Source organism: Phalacrocorax aristotelis, chromosome 5 (assembly GCF_949628215.1).
Source record: "Phalacrocorax aristotelis chromosome 5, bGulAri2.1, whole genome shotgun sequence".
NCBI lineage: Eukaryota > Metazoa > Chordata > Aves > Suliformes > Phalacrocoracidae > Phalacrocorax > Phalacrocorax aristotelis.
Window position 1 is genome coordinate 29,680,460 of NC_134280.1, and position 19,400 is coordinate 29,699,859.

Sequence of the window (19,400 nt, forward strand, 5' to 3'; positions counted from 1 at the left end):
TGCTAAGAGCCCCTCAGCAACTTTCTCCCTCATGCACACCCCCGGGCTCACTCCTGCTTTCCTCTCTTTCTGTTTGACCGCTGAATATGTGCTCAGCAGGAAACAATGTGTTTAAGACACTCGCCAGAATGTGTAATAACTTTGGCGCTAGTAGTGAGGCTCCGCAGTAGCTGGATTTGAGCAAGCCGTTGTAAATGCTGAAGCTGCTGCTGCTCGGCAGCATTTGTGGAGGGAGCTGCACAGGGCCTCCCCACAGGTGGCTCCGGAGGGGCTGCTTCTCCTCCCATCCTGTTCTATCCATGGGGCTGCCCACTGCCAAGGCACTGAATTTTCCTCTGTGACTCCAACAGGGCCCTTGGGAGGGAGGACTGAGCCAGGGGAGGTGTGGGATTCAGAGAGGCTGTGCCAGCCACTTTGGGAAGAGGCAGGAATAGACTGCCATTGCCCAGCGGGGAAAGCCAGGATTCAGTTTTCATGAAGAATGGACCCTGACAGATGGGCTGAAAAGGTGTGGGGAAACTGGGAGGGCGCAGAGGGAGATGAGAGATGAGATAAGCTTTTTTCTTCTTGGAATTGTCATAATAACAATGCTAATTAGTATTTCAGAGGCATTGAACACCTTTCATCAAGCCTGAAGCTCTTTAGAGATGAATCCTAGGTGAATCCGTGGCTCGCTCTTTAATGCGTGGAATTAGAAATGTCTCTTGCTTTTCCTCCATGGCCCTCGAACCAGCCTGTTATTGATAGCATTCACAGGGGTGGCTCAGCAAATTGTTTCATCCTCTTATTATTTCCTAGTGTAGCCTATAGGTAGGACGGCAGGCTGCCATGCAGGAAGACTCTGCTTTTATTTCTTCCTCTGCTCTGATCCTTCAAGTTTCCACAAGTCTCTGTTTCCCTGCTTGCAGTACTGGTGAGGGTTCTTCCAAAACTGCCTGATCTGCAGCTTGAAGGTCTCCTGAAGCTGCCACCTGTTCCTGGGAGATGGCAATGTGTATCCATGAGACTTCAAACCCTTAGGAGCCTAACACAGAGGCAGAAGAAACAGGTGTGATTCCTGAAAGTCTAATATGCAATTATCCCACTCCCTTGCATGTGCACACACACTCTCACATGCTCTCTTGAATGATTACCTGGAGTAGCCAGGATTTGTAATTCCAGGCCCACCAATTACATTTGCAGGCAAGCCGTGAGAATTGTGTGCCAACATACCCATATGAAGACTAACATTATTAAGCCAGTTGTCCTATTGGAATTGCATTTGCCTGTGATATAAAATGACAAAGTTAGCGGAGGTGGCACCATGTAAAACCAGGCTATAAAAGCTCATCCAAGGTACAAGGTTGGGTGGGGTGGGAAACACCAAAACTCCGGAGTGGCAACATTTAAAGGTCAAGGTTGCCGCTGTCTCAAGTGGTGCAAAGCAATGCCAGCCCCTGGAAAGTGCTATCCAGAGCTGCAGTGATGGAAATCAGCTGAACTCCAGTGATTTCAAAGAAAATTACCTGGATTTGCATATGGGATTCTGCCTCTTGTTTTCCATGGTGAGGCTTGAGTTCTCTGTTTCAGGTTTCTGCTTAATTCTCATGTGGATTAACAGGGCAGAGAAAGTGCAGGTATCAGAAATCTCCCAATCTCCTCCTTTCTCTTCTTCCCTCCAACACTCCCTCTTGTTTAAAAATAATTTAAAATGATCTCTTTTTGCAAAGGCTCACAGCTAAAATGTTCCATTTGCTGAGCTTTCCGGCGTTCCCCTCTCACTGCTGTCCAGCGCTATAAAGTGAATATATTGCATCCCTCCCCAGTTGCCTTAGGAAGTGGTCAAACGGCTGCATTCCTCAACTGATGGATTGGCGCGTTCCTTTCTTGCTTAAGCCCAGACAGTGTTTTTATGAGCCTGTCTCGTGACAGGCTTGAGACGCATTGAATCAAACAAAATCCTAGTTCAGATCACAAAAGCAGCCTTTAAATTCTGCTTTGCTGTGTCTCTATTTTTAAGTGAAATTTTAGTTGAACTGATAAAGGCCCTCAATAAAATGTTCAGGGGACTTTTCCCTGGTTGTGTGATAACCCAAGATGTGGATGTGGGTACTGCTCTAAGATGAAATGTGCATGGAAGCACTTTGTGTTGTTTGTGTGTGTGTGTGTGTGTGTTCATTAATTTGTTCAGGAAGCCTTTGAAGCTTTATCTCGCAATCCAAAGCAAACACGCTTCTGCTAAAATGATCTATGCTACTGGAGATAAAATATCTAATCTCATTAGCTTCCTCTGCACTATGTCTTTCTCCTTGTCCAATGGCTAAGCTGTATCATTTAAATCCAAGAGTTTGCATTTGTGTTCCTGCCTGATGTGAAAGCTGTGCTGTACAGTTTGGGGTGAAAGCCCTGCCACGTTAGCCGTGCCCAGACTCTCCCCCAGGGCCAGAGCCTGGGGAACAAAGCAGATGAGCATTAATAGTAATGAATCCTTGGCAGAAGAGATCTGTTTCTCCCCTCCGTGGCAGGGTTTAGAAAAGCGCTTGGACACACGTGGACCTTGAAAAAATTTTCTTCTTGAGGAGCTGATTGACTATAACAGGATTGAAATGTGGAGTTTCTTGCACAAGAGCTTGCAACAAATTCAGCAGCTCTGATAGCAGTAGGTTGTGTGTGCCAGGACCCATGTTCTGCTGTGTACAGGGTTGGCAGGGCAAATGTCCTCTGCTCAGTGCTGAATTCTGGGATAAAGAAATCTTCTGCAGTGGTGGGATGAGAGTGCAGAGCTGGGCTGCGAGGGCCTCAGGTGATGAAGAAAGATAAGTGATGAGGCAAGGCAGTGCATTTCTCTGCTGTGGAACTCCTGGGATCTCTCCCTCTTGCTTCTTTGCTGCCCTTGGAGGCTGCTCTTTCCAAGCAGCACTGACACTGATGCTGCTGTGTGTCTCTGAGGCAACAAAAAGGCCTTACGTTTTGTGTGCAGCCCCAGATTACATCCCCAAAGTAAACTGAACCCAGCAGATCAAAACATGTGATAGTTTTCTGCTGGACACTACAGGCTCTGAGAGGCTGTAGTATGTGTTTGTGGTGAAATGGGTCTCTCTGGTGATGATTATTTTTGCTACAGGCAGAGTTGGCTTTACTTTCTGTGTTGAAGGTCCAACAATAACAGTGAGCTCTGCTCTCCTGGGGTGAGGGAAATCCAGAGGGGTTTAACCGGCAGGAAATTCAAGTAGGAGAATGCTCTGCTCCCGGCCTAAGGCTTCAGCATGTGCTGATGAGTTGCAGAGCTGAAAAATCCCTGGTGTGGGTGGAGGTTGATGGGGCCTGACTTATTTTTGAGTCCCCTAAGTGATGATTGCTTGTTGCAGCACAGAGTAGGCAAGGGGAGACTTCATCATCCTGGATGTTTTCAGCAGGGCAGGGAAGGAGGGGTCTGCCCCTTGCAAAGGGTGAGGAGCTCGGCTGCTGATATGTATCTCCATGGGAAACTTCAGAGTTGCCTGCTATATGCTGTGGCACTTGCAGGAGTCTACCCTCATGAGCTTCTCCAGGTCTTCCTTTCCCATCCCTATGGATTGGTGGTTGTCCTCTGGTGTATAGTTCCCCTGTCGGGGTGGTCCTGCAAGAAGTTTGCTGGGATAACATAAGTCATGTGGTGGGCCTTAATGAATGAGGGGATCTGGAGATTTCCCATCCTGAACATGGCCTGCTCCAACACTGCCAGGGAGTGCCAACCTCTGTAGCCTCTGAGGAGCTCAGCAGCTCTCCTGCAGCTTTGCCATCAGCACAGCACCCCACTGGCCCATCCACCATGCAGGCTGGCAGGGACCCCAGCAGTTTGCTTTCAACACCTGGATTTTGCTTACTGAGCAATGGGATGTCCCACGCACCTGGCAGACTTGGCTTATGCTTCAGAATTTAATTTTAATTTTATTAAGTGAATTCAGGGCTGGCTGGCAAAAGCTGCCAGAGACCATTAGCTGTGGAGCACATCTTGCTTCCAAAGCATACAGCCTGGGCAGTAGCCATGCCACTCACTCTTTTAAAAATACTTTTGCATGGATTTAATGCATCAGTGTGAAAGGACACATTTATGTAGACACTTGACCCTCTACTGTGTACAAAACAGGCCTGATTTTATACAGAAAGCTAGTGGCTGGCATGTCTACTGAGGCAAACCTTTTGCCCAACAGTGGGCACAGTGACAGATTTTGTTGCAGGTGTTTATCTGCTGGATACCAGTGAATCAAAAGAGAAGTCCAACAGAACAATTACAAAGATATTGAAGTAATTTTGCCTATTCAGATAACTCCAAGAAGTCCCAGTGTCCCTGGTACACTGTTATGTACCACGTGGCCTGGTGCTGTGCATGGACAAGGCAGCACTGTACTGAAGTAGCCCCCTTCATTTCTCTGTACCTTCTTGCAGAGGGGTGAATGAGGGGACAAAAACTGTTTCTCTGAGAGACACAGATAAGCTTTCCTGCAGGTGAAGGCTTTCCCTGCTGCAGAAAGATGGTGACATTTTCCTGGTGGTATCTGAACACCTGAGGGATGGGGCCGGTGTTCCTGTCTGCTCAGTAGTTTTGCCTGCTTGTCCTGTTTTGCTGCAGAGAGCCCCTCTCACTCAGGCTGTCCTGACCAGTACCAGCAGCTGAACTTGAGCACCAAGCTGACCTGAAATCAGGATCAAGCCGACAGATTTCCTTAGCTTGCAATGGCCTTGCAGGGCAAGGGAGAGGTTTTAAGATCAGGGTAAACTTGGGTTTCTGATCCTGAGTTCATTTTTCAGGGAAGAGCTGGAGCAAGCTGGAGCCTGACACCCCTGTTCACATTGCAGTTCCCCTTCAATTGGTTGAGTTGCAACAGCTCACAGAGTATTCATAGTATCCGGCGTGAGTAAGGGGCTAGCAACTTCTGAGTGGTGGGTGATGTTGGTGGTATCAACCTAGCGGGTAGCATGTGTGTGAAAGCTGGAGAGACAGAGAGGGGATGACGAGGTGTGGAAGGATTGACTGTATTTTCATTGCTTTGAGACTTTGCCCTTTCCAAGAAAAATAATCTGCAGCTTGAATATTTCTCTTTGCTGGAGGGGGTGGATATGTGTGCAAACGAGGTGTGAATTTTTATGAGAAGGTGTGAAAGTGCGTACATGAGTGAAGTGTGAATTACACGTCTATTTGTACATTGATGTCAACAAGTCCGTGAATTTCTTCCTTCCACGTGAATGTCTTTCTCTTCCCCAAACCCACATAGACACGTGTGTGGGCAAATATGCCTTGCTGAGAGAAGAGATTTGTGCAAGAACGTAGGTTTGTAAATGTTTGTGTGTTGAGCAAGCTCTTCTGTCGAACAAAACCAGATGTTTTTTGGTATTCTCAGCTCTTCTGTGGCAGTGTTGTGATTTTTTTCCCCTCGTATTTTTCAGGATACTTAAAGGATTATTTTAAGAAAAAAGGGAAGGCTGCAGAGATGCCTTTGGGTGTGTGAGAAGAAAGTTATTTTGAAGAATGAATGTGTTAGAGGGCATGGAAAATACGGGGGAAACTGAGATAGTTATTTTTCATTGTGAAGGAAGCCTTGCTCCCCCATGAAGGGCCCTCCTGTTGCCCTTGCTCCCACACAGGGCACGTGCGTTTTCTGCAGGCAGTATGCAGGCAGTGTGCAGGCAGCAAGTTGTTTATTCAAAGCACTTTATTCCAGGAAGCATTGCTGATGAGGGGTCCTGCCTTGTTCCTGCTGCTCCCATTGGCTCTGGCAAGAAGGCAGTTTGAGGGCAGGCTGGGATGTCCCCACCAAGAGTGGACAGCCTTGTGACAGCCTGGCAGGGGACACCCTTGGGGCCTGGCAGCCAGAGCCAGACCCATGGTGTGGGGTTGAGCCCACACAAGTCTGCACTGCTTTGCTTCTTCTGAGTGGTCCCAGGGCTTTGTAGCGAGTGCTGCTGCAGGAGGGACAGGAACAGCCCTCAAGTCCGGGGTGGTGAGGAGCACCATGGGACCCTTGGCCTGCAGAGCTAGTGTGGTGTGGGACATGTGGTTACTCTCCTGCACCGAGAGTGATGCTCCCTCTGTGCCTCAGCTCCCTCAGAGGTATGGGATGCGCTTCAAGCCCCATCACAAGGTGTGTGCATCTGGGCCCCTGGAAATCTGAATGCCCACCTGCACCTTCCTGCAGAACTGGAGCCTCCAGGACTGAGGGGAGGCTGTGGGCACGGCCTCGCAGTGGGGAAAACCCACAAGGGTTTGCGTCCCATGTTATATACCCCATTGCTTATTGTCAGGGAGGGGAAAGCCCTTCTGCAACATGGGACCAGGGACACCCTGTATTACTGCCAGCCTGCCCTGTGGAGGGACTTAGGGTTTTGCTGGTTTTTGCCTGTTCTGTTGGGTGTGAGGAGGCAATGCTGTTTTCTGGGGGCAGCTGTGGCAGCCCATGGGGCCATGGCACTGGGACGGGGTGGTGATGGGGAGCAGCAAGAGGCAGCAATAAGGGCCCCACGGGGTTTGTAGTGTGTTATCAATTGACCCTCTGATGCAGATTTTCCTCCCAGCAAGTAATGTAACAATAAATCTGATTTGCAGTGTTCATGAGATTAAATGGTTTTTTTTTGACGATGAAATCACCCTCCAGGGCCTGTTCTAACCCAAAGCTGAGTGTGCTTCCTCTGTTCACCACGCAGCTGTTGCCAGCCATTTGTGGGCTAGCCCCACAAAACCGCCACTGCTGATGATCCATGTCTGCAATTCCAATAGCTGGGTTGGCTTGAAAGGTTCTGGGAGGTGGGAGGCCAATCTGCCAAGATGGGGTGGTGGGGGTTGGTGGGGTTGGGAAGGGAGAGCACAGCAAGTGGAAAAGGGCTGTTCTCAGCCCTGCCATGCCTGTTTCCTTCCTTGGGACCAGCAAAGCTTTCCGCATTCCTGCAGCTGTACTGAGGGTCATACCTGTCCAGAATTTGATGTCTCTCAAGGCAGCTGTGGGAGGCTGCCACAGAGCAGCTTGCAAAGGAGTCAAAAGAAGGGATAAAACGAGGTGGTTCCAGATGATCTGATATCAATCTGTCTCTTGCTTTATGGCTCTGTAATTGCCTCGGCAAGAGCATTTATTTCTCTTTTCTGGTCTGTATGAAATGTGGTATGTAAGTGTGGCAGGAGGTGGAGAGGAAAAGGAGTAGGCTTGTTGTGTGTAGAATAGTTGCTCTTGCTTAGAGATTAATATGAAATATTAGAGTATCAAACGGATGTCAACAGCCTGGAGAACAGCCATTATCAGACCACCCCTAGCAGTGGCCCGGAGGGACTGGCTGTGTACGGCCAATGCCCAGAACCCGTTTCAATGCCTTGTTCCCTTCTGTGTCTCTGCAGCTCAACCGTGTGGGGGCCGCCTGAACTCCAAGGATGCTGGGTACATCACCTCCCCGGGGTACCCCAATGACTACCCTTCCCACCAGAACTGTGAGTGGGTCATCTATGCCCCTGAATCCAACCAGAAGATTATCCTCAACTTCAACCCTCACTTTGAAATCGAAAAGCATGACTGCAAGTAAGAACCTTCCTTTTCCTCTCTAGTACATAGTCACGTCTTCCCACTTTTGGATAGCTGCCTCATGTTTCCTTGCGTGTGAAAAATAGGCATAGTCCTGAGCCCCCATAGCACTGTGTCTCATTGCCTTTCAGGGGCAAGTCTGCCTCTACCGACTGGGTTGTTATAAGATGGTGCTTTGGGCACATAGGATGAGCAGATTCTGCATTGAACTGGTGGTTCTTAACTCAGCCTGATATTACCTGAAAGCACGGTCTAAGGGCCTTTCAACCTGGGTTTGACTTTGGTTAAAGGGCAGCTTGTTTTTCTCAGTGTTGAAGTGGCCTCACTGTCCTTTTAAACCATGCTGGAGGAGCAGAACCATTTCCTGGCATGTAACTAGGCAAGAGGTATGGTATAGAAGTATGGCTAGGGCTGGAGACCCAGGCTCAGGTCATGTGAGGCTGGGGGCTTCGGGGTCTGAGCTGTTTGGGCTGGATCTGACTTTCCACAGTGCTCATTTGCTGTGTTTGGTAAACTGGAGGTTTGGTTTTATTTGCTTATGTTTTTTTCCCTTTTCTTCTAAGAAGGGACTTGGAAACTATATATCCGGGAAAAACAATTAACAGCTAGTAAAGAATAATTAACGGCATCAAAGGGCACCATAAAAGACTGAGTTAATAACATGGTCTCAGCAGACGTATAAACCTGTGTGTTTAATCTGGAATCCACAGCCAGCTACAGGGATGCCTGAGCCATGAAGGAGCTTGGGGTCTCCTAAAATGGGCCTGACACAGCAGTCTTGCCAGACACGCTGGCCCTGTTGATTAAAAGGAGTTATATATGGAGAGGGGAACTCTGTTTGCAAAAAGGACAGAGGGACATGGGAAGCATTTATGGGGCTGTAGAATCACTCCTGTGGAGAACAAAGAATTCAGCATGGGTTTGATGTACTGAAGGTTATGAAGTGTAGAGCTGGATCCTCAGCTACCAAAAATCAGCATAGCTCCTTTAACTCTAATGAAGGTGTGCTGATTGATGTCATTGAGGATCTAATCACCCCCTATAGATAAAGCCTGGGCTAATAAGGCTTTAGCACCACAAACCATCCCTGAAGTCACTGTTGTGCAAGGCATTCAGCACTTTGCAGGATCAGGTCTGTATTTAGAGAGGGGAGAAAGTAGAGAAAGGCTTAATGTGGGCATAGATGAACACAACAAGGCCTCGCCAGTGTGTGTGAGAAATGATCATTGCTATCAGATTTTATTATTGTATGTACAGGCTGAATCTTACAGCCTTCTTATAGCTAATGCAGTTGCCCCAAATTCACAGTAATAAAAGCTTTATAGGCCTATATTCACAGTCTGCAGAGTATGCAATATGTATCAGGCAGGGCAGTGTTTTGTGCAGGGCAGGAGGGACTCCAGCTTCTGCCTCTCCAAGGTCTTGGGCAAGCAAAGCCAGGCTGGTCAGAAGGCCAGAAACTTCCATGGGCACCTGGCTTTTCCTTCACGTGTAGGAAGTTGTCAATTTTAGCTCTGAGAACCTTGGACAATTTTTGCCATGTTTTGCTGCCTGTGAGAGAGCAGGGTCTGGTGCTGAGCTGCAAGTGGTGTGTGCTGGAGGGGCTGCTTGAGTGCTGGAGATTTTCTCCCTTTACTGCTTTCTACTGTGGCAGTTCTTCTGAGTAGCTGCTCTGTGGTCTTGCCCTTTTCCTTTCTGCACGTATGTGCACAAGGTAGCCTCTAGTTAAAGCAGAAAGGTTTGAGTTGGAGGGGTTTGATCCCCTGTGTGGGACACAAATGGTGGAGGGTTTGTCAGGATCTCTGATTCAGTTCAGCTCCTGCAGCAGCATTGGTCTCCGGAAACCCGATATTAACATCAAACCTCTCCTGAAAGTGAAGTTTGCTTGCATCTCTGTCCCCTCAGCTGCTACCTGTGTGCAAGTGAAACAGGGTTCATCCACAGTGCTACTTGGGCTTCTGCTGGCCACAGAAATGAGCTGAGAGCCAGGCTGACGTTGGGGTGCCTGGTCCCCAGAGCCAGTGCTGCAAATGAATGGGTTTGAAAGAACTTTATGGATAGTGCTTGATAGGAAGCATAATCAAACAAAGGAAAACACTGCACAAAAGAAATCACCTGAAGAAAATTGATAAGAGTGAGGTTTTTTTATTTAAGTGACCTACCAGAAGGAGACAAGTATTAACACTGTGTAACGTTTGTGCATTAAGCAGTACTTATAGGGGATCATCTAGTAATAAATCTCATCTGAGTGTTAAAGGGTATTTTATGAAGAACCAAAGGCCTCACTGCAGGTGCAGGTCGGAATCTTAACAGGAACAGTTGTTCAGCATCAGAGAAGTACAGTCTCAGGGCAGAGCCCTTCTTCTGACATCTGATCATTGATATAGAGCACATTCACACAAAGGTGACAGGCTGATGAACCTCACTGTGGCACCCGGTCTCTGAGCAGACAAGGTTCCCCCTGCTCTGGATTGCTACCTGGCAGCTATCAGACTGGGAGCGGGGCTGCTCAGTGCTTCCAGCTGCCAGAAGTAAACAGCATAACCCCTTCCTCTACTTCTTCCTTCAACATTTCATTTTACCTTATTAGGCTAAAGTTTCTCCCTCATAAAGCATAACACTTACATTCCTAAAACCCATTCTAAGGCCTACAAAAATATCTGCAAAAGTCTTTTTAGTCTCACTGTGTCTTTCCTGGCCTTCCTTGTATCTGCTTTAGATTCCCCTTTGGGATGGGAGGTGTTTCCTCCTGTGTTTTGTACAGTGCCTGGCACCCTGGGGACCTCTGTGGAAAGGTCAGTGATTTCACCTTGCCCGGCAGCTGGCCGGAAAGGGCCTGCATACCTGGTGCTGCCCAGATGCCAGAGCAAGAGCTGGCTGTGGAGAGCAGTTTCGGCAGCCAGCCCTCCCTGCCTAGAGGCGGGAGCGTCAGGTAGAGATGGACACCCAGAGGTGGCAGCCAGGGGCGACTGCTCAGTGCTGATCATTGCTATTATTTTTCTGGAGGCACGTCTAGGCTTCTTTTTTTTGGCTGCATTAAGAAGTAACTGCCCCCTCCTGCCATCATGAAATGAGTAATTTGGTGTAATTGAGGCCCCAGAACATATTCTTCTCTCTCTGTGCTTCATCTGTGTCCCAAGGAAGTGCCATACTTTAGGAAGGCACTTCAGGTTAAGAAAACTTGCCTTATCCAGCTGTTGTAGCTCTTGTGTGCCAGTGCAGCAGGGATCCCTGTTGTGGGAGAGTGGGCACACTGTGACAGGGAATATGGGATCTGGACCATCATTCACACTGTCCTGCAGCTGTGGGGTCATAGCAGAAATGGCAGAGCCAGAAGGGAAGTTTGATGCTCCAATAAAAGGTCTGCCAAACTATTCGGAAATAATTGTAATAACCTGTCTGCTCACCATTTCTTCCTCTCCGTGCTGTGAGTGCAGCTGTTGCTCAGGCACTGCAGCCCTGCACTGTTGGTATCTGCCCTCTGAACAAGGAAGTGGCATCCAGTGGAAAAGAGCACGCTGCTGCTGCTGTGGTGAACTGTTTCCGCTCCCCACGTGTCATGGCGGTAGCTGGGCAGTCTTGTGGTATGCCAGGGTTTATTTGTGATCCAAGGAGTGACCTGAACAGTGTGCAATAAGTGTGGCTGTCCCCTGGCTTGCAGTCATGTAGCTGAGCTGTCCACTTCTTCCTAATTGCCATTTCACTGTCTGCACTGCTTGCTTGGAAAATCCAAGTCAGAAGCCTCAGCTCTGTGTGAATCACTGCATTTATAACCACCTTTTCCATTCGTGCCTCCCTCCTACTGCTGGGCTTCTCTTTAGACTATTAAAAGCTGCCTCCTGAGATTGGCTACTGACTCTGCCATCCCCAGCCCCTCTTGCTGACTCTGCCAGAGGATTAGGCTGGCCAAAGCTGCTGTTGAGTGCCTGGACATTGCTGTACACATGCAGCAGAGGCATGTTCCCTTCAGACTGCAGCAGATGGGCTCATACTCCTGCTGCAAGCAGAAGACCTTTCAGATGAGTCATAACATCTGCACTAGAGGAACGTTATTTAAAAAAAAAAAACACACCAAAAAACATGCCCAACTGAGGATCTGACTGTGCCAGTGGGTTTTTCTGTAGCATTTTGTCACATGCCACAACTGGGTTGCAACCAGGGGGCTCCCTGTCTGGGCAGGGTTTGGGGGACTGCTGCTGTGGTTTGCAGCCCCCTCTGGTGGTACATGCCAAGTGCTGGTAAAGGTCTCTGGAGACAGACTGGGGCTGCACAGTCAGGCTCTTCTTCCTGACTTCGGCTCCCTGTGTCAAGCCCTGGGGGTTTCCAGAAACAGGAACTGGGGCCACCATAATGAGGAAATTTATGCAGTTGTCACTGTGACCTTGCAAGTGCCTGGGTGGTGTCAAGAGAGTTGAACCAAGTTCAGCATCCTGGTGTGTGCTGGATACCAGGCAGGCATGGCAGGAAATGCTGCTGCTCCCAGCCTGAAGGGCAAAGGGGACCAAGGTTTGGCAAGGGAAGACATCACACTCCCAAAGCCTGTCTTGCAGAGCACTGCCTACTGGTGAAAGTGGCAGTAACATGCTGGTGTTCCTGGGCAACACTACAGAGGACAAGGCATGGGGGGGTAAGCTAGCCAGTGAAGGCCTGTTATGGTAGCATGGCCATCTCCTGTGCTTCCAGAAAGCTAGGCACTGGAACAGAACAGTTCTGCATCCTTCCTAGAGAGCAGTGGAGATGCTGGCCTCAGTCCCTTGCTTAGGCGGTGGGAGGAGCTGCAGCCAGACCCAGTGCCCAAAGACAAGCAGGCAGCTGGTAGCTGCGGTGTTCAGCCTGGCTCTCTTGACCGTCTCCTTCAAACAAGAGCATAATATTGCAAGAAGCTGTCCTGCCATCAGTGAAGGCTAGGAGTAGACAAGGCAGCAATTATGGACAGCTAATTAGTAAATGCTTTGAAAAGTATGCATAATTAGCTTATTAGTAAACATTTTAGAAACAACGCGGTTCATCTTGACGTTGGCGAAATGCTTAGAAAAGAGAAACACATTTGGAGCACTACAGAAAGCCAGGGCTTGGGGGGAGGTTCTTCACTGGGATGCAAGAGGAAGTGACTGTATCTCCTGCAACACTGGGGGAGTCAAGCTTTAACTTTGCAGAGAGGGGAAGTAAAAGATGAGATGTTAAGGAAGGCATTTGCTTGCTCATACATTTGTGGCATGGGTAGCCAGAAGCAACATTTCTAACATACAGGAAATAATTCAGTCTGGGTAACATGATACTGCAGCTCAGCTTGTCTTCAGATGAGCTTCTACTGTTTAACACCATCCAGCATCTGCTGTATGGTTCATAATTCCCATCAAGCCCAGGTCATTTTCTTGAAATGAAACATCAATGAATGGGTTAGCTGTGATGGCATTAGACCAGCACATGAGTTAACAGCTCAAGGTTGTTCATGTATCTTTTCTCTGCTGCCCATCTGCAGAGCTGTGAGGGTTTTGCTTGCTCTGCACCTGGGCTTCCCATGTCCTGGAGCCTCTCCCAGGAGGGACAGGCCAGGTCCAGGCTCTGCAGAAGGTGGTGGCCCCAAAGGCACTCTCCTGGGGTCTCCTACATCCCGCTGGCTCACCAGCATCCGGTGCGTAGGAGTCAGATCTGGTTTTGCACCTTGTATCCTGTTGGCGTGGTGATAAATTGAGGGCCAGCTGGTGTCACTGGGAACAATAGCATTAGAGACAGAGACCTCTCCCCCTCCTTCCTGCTAGTGACAAGGAAGAGGAGGTGGTGGTGGTAGTGTACTTGCTTCTTACTTGACCTCTATGGCCAGTCAGGGAGGGAGCAGGACCTGTGGGTCTCACACAACACCTGGGGAAGGAGCAAGCACAGGGCTGGCTGTGGTGACTCCTCACTAGCTGGGTTCAGGATCCAGCTAAGAGTGTCAGAAACCTGTGACCTCTGAGAGCGCGTAATGCCAGCCATGCTCCAGCTCTAAGCCCCTTGCACCTTCACTGACCCTGTTTAGCACAGATGCTACAGGGCGGTAGTGGAGCAATCTCATTGAAAAAGCCTGATGATAACCACAGTGTTGAGATGCTTGTGCTTTCAGCAAAAAGCCCAAGGCCCTAGGCTGTCTTTGCAACAGTGCTTCAGCTCACTGGGTGACACCATTCACAGAGGCTCATCCCAAACAGGTGGGCCTCAGGAGCCTAAATGTCTGTGGGGATATGAGTCTCGGTCACTTTTTTTTGCATCACACAGTGGGGTTAGCAGTGTTCTTCGTTGTCATGGGTTTGCTGTCTGGATGCAGGAGTTAGAAGATTTAGTGAATGTAAGGAGAGTGCCACAATGATATTTTTTAAAATTACCCTTTTTTTGTTAAGGATCAGATGCAAAGCCCAGCAAAGGCAGCAGGAGTTTTTACCTTGATTTCCATAGGAACTGGTTTAGGCTTTTAATGAGCAACTGTTTGCCTTAGCTACATGCAGCCTTTCTAATGGATGTCGTCCTTATTGTCAGGCTGTAATGGGAGTGGCAGACTCGCCAGCAATATCAAGGCTGGGAGTTGTGAGATTTGGGTTCTTCCCTCTCCCTGCTATTGATGTACTGTTCCTGCTTTGGCAAATCACTTTCAATTCCCCACCCTATAAAGAAGAGAAGACCTGGGCATCTGCAGGCATAAAGCCCAGTCTAGATAGCAGCAGTGCATTGCGCACTCCCCTCAAAAGGCTGCTGCATAGCAGCATCACACAGGAGCAGGTCAGAGCACTGCAGACGACGATTGGTTCGTTCCCAGCCTTTTCTGGCTGGGTGTGAATTCTGCAATTAAATATGAATGCAAAATAAAAAGAACAGACTGCGAAGAGCAGGCTGAAACAGAAGAAATCTCTGGTTGCTTTTAGCCAGAGCTCCTAACAGAGCTTATCTGAAAGAATTGAGGGAAGTTAGATTTTAGTCTGAGGCTAGTTCTCCGTTTTCTTTAAATCAAGTGCCTGTACACTACCGTTGAATGGCAATGTAATAATATGTTGCAAACCACAGTCTGGTGATCCTGGAATTCCTTATAAGTTAATAGCAGTCATGGTCCACTAATCACAGCTAGGACGTTTTAAGCAACTGTCTTTGATACATCAGTTCAAACACACCATAGAAAGCCTTCCTTACGCTGGCTTAGCAAGTAGATCAGTAGATAGTTAGAAAGAGTGAATAACCTGGGTTTTTTTTGTTGGTTTTTTTTCTCTGCTCCCTGAATCCCAAGCGACTCTTGGGATCTACATACAGCGTTGCTGAGCAATCACAGTCCAGTAGTACGGTGGTGGTTTAAAGTAGTACTGGGTGAAACATGGAGTTATTAGTATTTAATATATTGCTAGAAGCAGAGCCCGAAGCAGTGGGGTGTGACAGCAGAAATCCTATGCCAAAGGCATAGGATTCCTCTTACAAACGGCACAGAGACTGGCAAGGTAGCTGCTCTCTGTGTGTGCTGTGGCTTTCCCAAATGTCACTTCTTGTAAAGGTACAGAAAACATTACAGTTAGTGTGAGGAAGGGTGCACCCCTGTTTTTTGAGGTGTGGGTCCCCCTTTGCTGAGACAGGCAGCACTCACCCGCTGAAAGTGAGATCCTGCACTCAGGATCAGGCTGTGCGACATGCAGGGCATTTGCATGGGAAGTGGTCAACGTATTGGAAACCTCCAGGGAACTATTGGACCTGGGGTTGTTGACGGATGTCCAACAAGGATTACGACCCCCTGCCGGAAGCACGAGAGTTTGAGGCATGTGCTCAGCTTCCTTCCTCTTTTGCGAGTGTTGGTGTGAAGTTTCATTTACATTGTTATTTTGCAGTGAAAAGGGAAGGCATAACACCTGGCTCTCATGTTGTGCCTTTGGTAATGCTGATGTTTGGCTGATAATCATGGGCAGGAACAAGGTCTGGGATCTTCATCAGCAGAGGGGGCTGACTCACCATTGATCTATGTTCACTGCATCTTGTTGAAATTTTTTGACCCATTTGATTTCTTAGGTTTTCTTTTGTGAAAACCTTCTGATTTTTCTGCCGTTCAGGAGCAAAACATCTCTCTGTGTCTTTAAATATGGCAGATGGGGATTTCTTCAGATGTCCAACAACTCAATTGAAGGAGACCTCAGGAGACCTCTCCCCTTCCCTGTCCCCCTTCTCAGCCTGTCTTTTCATCTGCAATCTGGAGATATAAGGGCTAGAGTAATAGAGTGTCAGAGGAAGTAATTGATTCATCACACGCCGAGAGAGGAGTCTGTTGCCTTCAGTGTCAATGGAGCTGAACCACAGCCTGGAAGGGTGAGGGAGGCTTGTAAACACTCCATGGCTGAGCTGGCAGGACAAAGCAGATGCACTGCCACAGCTGAGTGAGGGGGTGACACAAAGGGTTGCTTCAAAGAAAATCTTCCTGAACAAAGCAGTGGCAGGACTCTTTTTTGTGGGAGAAACAGGGGCACTCCCATCCCCCTGTTCCCAGAGCACATTAAGGAGAAAAGGTTCCAACCAGCTTCATGCAGCAGCCCTCTCCCTCTTCCATCTCGGTGTGGCTGCCACTCGGACCTGCAGTCCCAGGCAGGGCTGAGCTCACCTCAGGGGTACCGACCAGCCCCTCCAAGTGGCTAATTCATCCCACAACTCCCAGATAGATACTGCTGCCTCCAAGACCCGGGTGGGAGGCCGCCACTGCTGCAAATGCTCAGCAAGGCATGATGTGTGCATGGCACAGTGCTCACCCTTGTCCAGGCATTGAGTGTGCTCAGACCCTCAGTGAGGCTTGGTTCAGATGGCTGTTGAGCTGCAAGTGCCCATATTTTGGGGGGACAAGTGGGTGGGAGATGATGTGCTACCTACACAGCATGCAAGGAGGGATCAGGCAGGTTTAGTGTGCTGTGTGCCCCAGAAACAGCTCTTACTACAAGCTGGCACTGTCAGGTTGTTGTGGAAGCGCCCAAATAACAGAGGCTGCAGGCCAGCCTCAGCGGTAAAGCTTTGCTTACTTGTCTACCAGCTAAGGCAGGAGCTGGGCTCTGAACAGGCTGTGTCTGAGAAACTGCAGGGTCAGAAAGCTGTCCTGTGGTGACCGTCCATCATTAACGAGGGATGTAGGCAGCCAGGAGCGCAAGGGTGGGCTGGTCAAGGTCCTGTTCTTGCAACCTTCTTTACACAATTGGTGCTTAATGAGCGTTTGTTTCAGCTTTGTGCTGAAAAAAGCCAGTGCAAATGAGTGATATGTTGAAAGCTGAGCTGCGAAGTTCCCATGATCCCAGTTATTACCAGCTCTTTTGGTCTTCACAGCACGTTGTGTTTAAGGCCACGACTGATACCATGCCAGTGAGGTGTTATGGGACATTCCTCACTATGGCTTCATGGAGGGTGGTGTTCTCTGGGAATGGGGCTGGCACAGCAGAGCATGTGGGTGTCCCCTAATCCTCATCAGCACCTGCCAGCCAGGCCCCAGGCCTTCAGCCACCAGCACTAGCCTTGCACAAACTGGTCTTTACCTGTTGCTTGGGCTGTCGGGCACTGGATCCCATCAGGAGATGGGAGACTGTTCACCTGTTCTCCCCACCACAAAGCGAGCAGAGTGAGCATTTGCCCCCTCCTTCTGCCTGCTCTGCTGCTTTTTGGCAGTAGATTTTCCTCTTGTGGTTGTTATCCTTCATTATATACACTTTTTTTCTTTCTTGTAGTGATCAAGAGCCTGTGAGTGGTGACAGTAAAATGACATAGAAACCAAAGTCTTAATTTTTTCCACAGATGGATTGTAGCAGAAGGAGGAAAGTGCAAATGCAGTTTCTCAAGTGTCCTGCATTTTGGGGTATGAAAAGGTTGTGAGTTGCTTCAGTTCCCTTAGAGCAGCAACAGAAGGCAGAATGCCATGGAAAGGGGGGCTATTCTTAACACGCTTTATATATTTTATTCCTGGTTTCACCATTATATTTTCCCCCCAAAGAATACCAAGGACATCTTGCAACAAAAGACCCCTGCAGCTAAAGATAGAAGGGTGAGGAATTTATAGAGACAGTTTTGGAGACAGAAATAAAATTAAACAGCCATGTGTAACTCCTGAACAACAGCCTGCAGAAAACCCCTAAAGTGCACATTAGCACATCTTGTTTTCTTATATAATGAACGGTTTTCCAGACATGCCCCAGATGAGAGCACTTCTCTACTCCAACGCACCTTTCCGCAGTGATCTGGCAACACAGCTTGAAGAAGGCAGCCCAAGGATGAACGGCAAAGCGTGGGGGAGCCTTTGCACTCTGTCTAAGGGGGTCAGCAGCATGCAGCATGCTAGGAGCTGAAATTCCCTCCTGAATCAGAACTTGCCACAGGAGCAGTTTGCAGCTATGTTTTATTCCTCCCTTTGCAAGATTTATTTTTGCCGCCTTTTTTTCCCCCACATAAGTTAACAGTAACTGCTGAAAGACTCTTCCCGTCAGCGATGCTTGTATGGGGGTGAAAACAACCAAAGGAGTATAAATAGAGGCTATTTGTAGTTTCCAGTTTTTGTCTTCAAAGCATTTTTGAAGAAGTTTTCCAATCTGTTAGGGTTATTTTCTCTCTCTCTCTCTCTCTCTCTCTGTGTCTTTTTTTCCTTTTTTTTTTTTTTTTTTTAATGGGATGACTGGATTTTTTTCATTTCTCAGAAATTCTGGTCAGATTTTTGAGGAGATAAGAAAATAACAGAAAGCACAGTGGAATGATTACAAAGCCCCACAATACAGTGATTACACAAGATGGAATTGGATGCAACAAATTCAAAACAAACTTCTGAGAAATCCTAAGTGATTATCCCCTACTGCAGCCTGGCTCTCCCCCTGCTGCCACTGGAATTTGGTCATTTTAGTCACTGAAATCCAGTGAAATCCCTTCAGATTTAGAGCAGTGATAGCCTATTTCTCTCTGCTGTTGCCAGGGGCATCAATTTCCATCACGGCAAGACAGGGCTCTGTGTGCATCTTTTGCCTCAGCATGGGCAAAACCAGCCACTCAAGCTGCAGACTGAGACCAGATTCATCTCTCATGTTCAGCCACCTAAAGTCCAGGTCCAGTCAGCGAGAGTGATTTAAACTACCTCTGTCATCAGTGCAGAAGAATGATTAATCCCATCCCAAGATGGGTGTGAGGAGTCTGCTTCCACTGAGAGCAGAGGAGGTTTAGCTGGCTAAAGCTAGATATGATACAAGCTTTTTAGGTCTGTGCACAAATCTGTATGAGGATCTCTGTCTATGACGACTGAGTCTCTTCTCGCCCCAGGATAAATGGGGAGTGATTACCCTTAAAATTATGTTACACACATGTAAAACCAGTTCAAGTCAAAGGAGAATCCAATTCATCTGCTATGTTTATAACCAATTACTCTGATTAAGCGCTAGTAGCTAAGATCAGACTTCATTGCTCTTGTTTCATCAGACAGCAGGTGTGGTTAACTCTGCTATCGTGGCTATAAAAAAAAACATACTGTTGAAAAAGTCCCCAGTAGTTTCTGCAGCAATTTAACCTTTGAGAGGTATGTCCTGCAGTTTCTTAAGATTGTATAAACATCACAAAAAAGTTTTCTTATATTTTACAATGTAACCACTCATCAAATAAGGATGTGGTTTGAAGGTGGCATATGAAAAAGCATGAAGACAGGTGGTGACACATTAAAATCAACAAAGCCAGCTAGCATGTAATGGACGTTAATTCTAGCCACCCCTTGATTGCAAAACAAGCACAGAGCTTCTGGTTCACCATTTCTTAACCTCCTCTGTACTGCAGCTGCTATTTAATATCTAAGAAACAGCCTTTTCTTAAAGGATGTATAAAAAACATTATGCTTTTTATAACAGTTTCTGAGAAACAAACCACCTGCCACCTTCT

General features: G+C 48.0%; 1 protein-coding gene across 6 annotated transcripts in view; it reads left to right on the plus strand.

The window, feature by feature from the left end:
• Positions 1–19,400, plus strand: part of NRP2 (neuropilin 2) — a 90,371-nt gene that overhangs the window by 4,922 nt on the left and 66,049 nt on the right. For all 6 annotated transcript variants that reach the window (XM_075093718.1, XM_075093719.1, XM_075093713.1 and 3 more), the window contains exon 2: positions 7,343–7,520. In XM_075093718.1, the coding sequence (XP_074949819.1) occupies positions 7,343–7,520 (178 nt within the window). The remainder of the gene's footprint in view (positions 1–7,342; positions 7,521–19,400) is intronic.